The sequence below is a fragment of the Sinocyclocheilus rhinocerous genome, unplaced genomic scaffold (genome assembly GCF_001515625.1).
Source record: "Sinocyclocheilus rhinocerous isolate Xijiao unplaced genomic scaffold, SAMN03320098_v1.1 scaffold370, whole genome shotgun sequence".
Lineage (NCBI taxonomy): Eukaryota > Metazoa > Chordata > Actinopteri > Cypriniformes > Cyprinidae > Sinocyclocheilus > Sinocyclocheilus rhinocerous.
In genome coordinates, this window is record NW_015670897.1 from 95,363 (window position 1) to 100,741 (window position 5,379).

The 5,379-nt window shown below is 41.1% G+C and overlaps 1 protein-coding gene across 2 annotated transcripts in view; it reads left to right on the forward strand.

The window, feature by feature from the left end:
* Nucleotides 1-778: 778 nt before the first annotated feature.
* Nucleotides 779-5,379, forward strand: part of srrt (serrate RNA effector molecule homolog (Arabidopsis)) — a 14,038-nt gene continuing 9,437 nt past the window's right edge. The window contains exons 1-6 of one of the 2 annotated variants that reach the window (XM_016546305.1): nt 780-1,284; nt 2,297-2,466; nt 2,623-2,801; nt 2,888-2,998; nt 3,115-3,292; nt 3,374-3,537. In XM_016546305.1, coding sequence (XP_016401791.1) covers nt 2,382-2,466; nt 2,623-2,801; nt 2,888-2,998; nt 3,115-3,292; nt 3,374-3,537 — 717 coding nt within the window. In that variant the 5' untranslated portion in view covers nt 780-1,284; nt 2,297-2,381. Of the gene's footprint in view, nt 2,467-2,622; nt 2,802-2,887; nt 2,999-3,114; nt 3,293-3,373; nt 3,538-5,379 lie in introns of both variants that reach the window. The other variant, XM_016546303.1, reaches the window with a different exon arrangement.

The window sequence follows — 5,379 nt, forward strand, 5'->3', positions numbered from 1 at the left end:
GGTATTCCCATTCTATACAATGTATCTATACACTGAATCTAATTTGCATATTAATGTGTTCTTGGGACAAGTATTGAGTATTGATCTATAATTTCTTGTTGTGTTTCCCCAAAATGTCTGATTAACACGATGTTTGTTCTGGTGTCCTCTACATGTTTGAAAATTACGCCCTGTTTCATAAGTCATATTCTAATTTGAAACCCCATAACCCCATAAACTGAGATGTTTATTTACGGCAAACAATTAGAAAATTAGCCAGATTTAAATTATAATTACAAAACATTATCATATTTCCTTAAGAGTGCTAAATGTGATCATTCTGTCAATATCAGTCATATTTAAAGACCAAGCAGAGCGAGTGTTTATGATCAAACCTCCAAACATGTGATATCTCTGAAAAGCCCTGAATGTGCTCTCGAACAGGACATCCAAACTAAAAACTGTGACATGTAGGGTTTCAGAGAAATTCACTTAAAATATAATGCCCTCTACAGAGGACAGAAGTGTATGCCTGGGTCCCAGTAGGATATCACTTAAAGTGCTGGATGGAAACGTGCAAAAAATGTGCAAATTTTGCGTTTTTGAAAAGTTTTGCATATGTAGATGACAATAGGGGTGTGCGATATTGACAAAAAATAATATCTCTATTTTCTGGGATTTAAGTTCATCCAAAATTTACAACTTTCTTTCTGTTTTGCATGAACTACTCCTTTAAAGTTTGAGTGTTTATATGCTCCTGATAGCATTATTTAAAAAAAAAAAAAATAATAATAATAATTTCTAATTAGTGTCTGCTATCTCATCATTTTGTCTCCACAGCAACTGAATTGGTCTCCTCATTGACTTGTTGCCTGTATTTTTAACGTTCATTTCATTTCAGGTTATTGCATATTGTTCTTTGGTTTACAAATTAACAAAAATCCTTCTTCCCTTCATCACCACAAGGTATTGGAAGATGAGAAAAGCTCTTGGACCCGTCGCAGGAGTCGCTGTTAGTTAGTCAGGGTTTGCACTGCGCACAATGCAGCTGCCATTAGAATCCAAGTACCAGGGCTTTTAGCTAGACAGTCGAACACTCACAATCCAAACCTACCGTCGTGTTCACGGAAAGATTTTTTTTTATTTTCTGTAGTGTGTGATGCCTTTCTTCCCCTTTTTCTTTTTCATTTTTGATATTTGGATCAATCAAACCTCCCCAAAAACGCAGAAATGGTGTGTATGTACACACTCCTCTGAGAAGACCGCTCTCAGTGTAAATGTGTAGTAATGCGGGGAGTACATCAGGTAAATTTAGTGCACACAATGGAAAATGTTTCACCCAACTCTCGTTTCTTGATAATGCACCAGTTTGTATTGTTGTTTTACTACTTATTTTCTGTTTCTACTTCTTTGGTGGTGAGTGTACCTTACTGTATATACACAAACACACACTTAAACACAAGTTTTGTTTATAGCATGTGTAGTAAGACTGACAGAAGTGCACTTAAAAATTCAGCCGACAAATTGGTGTCATAAGCTCTTCAAAACCTAGTGTGCTGTCTTGCTGAATACTGCCTAAATATGCAGCTGCCTTCTAAGACCGCATCTTAACTGGAATGAAACGTCAGAAGGGAATGATTTGGAACGCTGTACATATGCAGTATTTTTGTACTCCCTTCACACAGTTGATTTCAGTGCGGTTTGACATTAACATGTTGTTAATCTAATATTTTACATGCACACGGTTATACGCAAAATACAATGAACAAACAAAAGTCCTAGAAATGCTAAATGCTCTTTTTCTATTGGAGCAAATGGAAACGCAAAAATGACATTTGTTGTAGTTTCTGTTCTCCACTATAGAAGTTCATCAAACTATGATGACTTCAGCTTCCAGTAACCCTGGAAATGTGAAAAGGGTCCATCAAGTAAATGTATTTATCGCTTCATCTTGGAAGGATACATGTGATGCTGTCTTAGAATCTAGCTAAAAGAAGGCATCTTAGAAGGCAACAAAATGATTGCTCCTTCACATTGGGAGCATGTTTATGCTGCCTGTCTAGGCAGCTCACTAGTTTTAGAATAGAGCCACAAAGTCATATGACTGAAAGGGGGCCAATTATGTGGGATAATGGGTTGTTGGATCCAATTTAGATTTATCAAAGCACTTTTAGAAATGTAGAAGGCAGGTTATAATTAGCAGGTCTCTTGGTGACTAGTTTGTGAGGTTGACTTCAGAAATAGTTGCTAACATGCTGTTTTTTTCCCCCCTCCAAACACCCCATTTGTCCTTCTTTCTCCTCTGTCTGCCTGTCAGGTTTCGTACTAAGTACCACCCAGATGAGGCTGGGAGGCGTAAAGCAGAAGCCCACAGTGCTCTACAGAACCGGCTGAACGTCTACATGTATCTGATGGACAATAACTCCTTTGAATCCATCTCTTTGGATATAGAGCATGCTCCGCAAATCACCAAGATTTTAGATGCAGGTATAGAGAAGTGCTTTTCATTTGCTAGTTTTAAATGTCTAAAAAATAGAAATTGTCTCGTCATTCCAAACGGTGTCCACTGGTAATGATGAACTATGGCGGTCAGTTACACACGTGCCCTTTTCTCAAAGCATGTGCTTCGTTTGGCTCTGTTAGCTGTAATAAAGATGGAAGGAGGAACGGAAAATGACCTGCGCATCCTGGAACAGCCCAACGAGGAAGAGGAGGAGCGAGAGAGGCTGTCATCCGGTGGACCTGGTTCTGAACCTCCCAAACGGGACGAGCCCAGACCCGCGGATGTTGAGCGCAAACCCTCGACTGAAAAAGACAAGATGGTAAGGGATTGTTGCGTAACAGAGCAAAGGATAAGACAGTATTTTGAGGATCTTTGTAACACTTCTGGTTAATTTCGTGTCTATAGGGCGAGGGTGATGAGGGCACTGAGAAGGATGCAGCCGCTTCTGCAGGAGGCAGTGAAGGAGAGAAGACTGAGAAAGAAGCACCTGCTGAACCCATCCCAGAACCCAAGAAGGTTAGTTAGCTAAGTTCTGCCGCCTTGTTTCGTTGATGTACCATCTGTTTCGTAACTTAGATGTCTGTTTGCATTAATTGCATTCCGGTGTTCTGACATTCTCTTTCTCTCTCTAGCTAAGTAAGAAGAGGAAGAGGAAGCACAGTGGAGACAGTGAAGATGAAGCCAGTGCATCCGACAGCGAATCCGATTCTGACTCCGACTCAAACTCTCACTGCTCGGAGAAACCCTCAGAAAGAGAAAGAGAACCCGACGAGGGAGAGAAGGAGGAAGAGGAAGAAGAGGAGGGGGAAGGTCAGTCTCAAGGCTTCTGACAATGAATCATCCGTGTCAAAGTGTCATGGTTGTGACAGCTGTGTTTCTGGTCTTTTAAAGCCGCTGATGCGAAGGAGCCGACGGAGAAGCAGAAGGAAAGGGAGAAAGAAAAGGAGAAGAAACCAAAGGACGATCAGCCTCCACGGCCTCGACCTCTTCACAGGACATGCTCTCTCTTCATGAGGAGCATCGCTCCAACCATATCTAAAGCGGAGATCGTCGCTGTAAGTGTGCATGCTGCACGATTAATCGAATGTGATTGTCATGCGCATCTTGTCAGTAAAGCCAGTTCTGTAATCAGTAGTAAATCTCCATCACGTGCTTTCAGATGGAGCAGCATTTACTACACAGAGCCGTAGTTCACTGACAAGCTACGCAAAAAATCGCGTTCATAATCGCAGACCGATTTAATCGCGCGATTATAAAATCATTCTGCGATTTATGAAAGCTGTTTGCGTAGCTTGTCAGTGAACCTTGTGTAGTAAATGCTGCTCCATCTGAAAGCATGTGAAAATACCACATTTAATAACATATTTTTACTCCAAACTCACTTCATAACGTCACGATAAATCGATAACGATAATTATCGCGCGATATAAATTTCCCCGATAAATGATAATGAGTTCGATAGATGTTCGATATAATGTTTATGCGCCAAAGGCGGAACGAAAGGGCGCTAGTCAATTGAAGCGCGCCACTCGGAGCGTTTATCCGCTCGGATCAAAGTTCAAACGGCGGCGCGAGCTTCACTAGAGCAGATGATGAATCTCGATCACGCAGCACTAAACAGTGCTGTGAGATCCTGTGTGAAGCGCTTGAGTTCAGCGAGGAACACATAACTCCGTTTACAGGCAGATAATACAGCGCTGACAAACAGGAGAAACACTGTGCACAACGATACAGTCAGAAGACTTTTTAATCTACAAATCTGCATTTACTGTAGCACTAACTGCACCATGGTATTGTCAAAAATGTGGGTATTCGTTAGGGCTGGACCAGAATATTCGATTATTTGAATATTCGTTCGGTGGGTTGGCATTCGATTTTCAATTTTGAGATTCGAATTTTTTTATTTATTTTTTTTTCCCGAACACCTGGCATCCCCCGTGAAACGGTTCTCCTTCGCGCTTGAATATAGCCGCTTTTTTTACTATCGGGCCGAACGGTTCTAAGAACTGTCAGGTACGGTTACAGTTGTATTTCCACGTGAGCCTGGCACAATTACAAACCGTTCTCGGCCCGGAATTCTCGACACGGTTAGACAACCGTGCTGAGCCGTGCTGGTAGAGTGCGTCGTCGCCACTCTTGTTGCCTGTCTACCAGTTTCTCCATAGCTGGCTAAGCGAAAGCACGCTATTTGATCAAACGGCCACACTATGTTCAATATAAAAAAGAAAAAAAAATGTCTGAGACAGTTTGGTCTGTGGAGAAAACATTTGCGCTTATTGATATTATACCCGTCGTCGCCTTCGGTTTATTAAATTTTTTTTTTCACGTCAAGAGTTGAGGCCTTTTTTTCTGTTATTGAACGAAGTAAATATCAGATAAAGTAGTCCCAAAAACAGAAATATCTGATCATCGTCCATATCGCTGTTTATCGGCACCACAGTGGAAAATGAAACCGTATCCGTGCTGACTTGCCCGGATCGGCACCGAATGGAACGGTTAAGCAAAGAGAACCGTTTGGCCCGATAGTGGAAAAGCGGCTTATGACTCGACCATGAGTGAACGTCATGATTCAGTTCATCTGGAAGAGAAGATTTTTGACAAAAATGCCAAAGACTGTGTGGGAGTTCTGTAAGTAGTACTCTTATAGTATATTGTTGGTGTAAAGAAAAAAAGAGCTGCTTTTATCCGCCATGTTAATCAGTAATTTTACACCTGATAAAAACGTGCACTCAATTTGCTTGGAAAATACTTGCGAATACGGCAGCCATAAAAAAAAAAAAGTACAGTAGCCCAGCCTAATAATAATTTGTCTATATTAAAATTATTGCTCTTAACAGACCTGTGTTTTGTATCACTAGTGCAGTGTCCGTTCTCGGAGCATATAAGCCCTGCCCGCG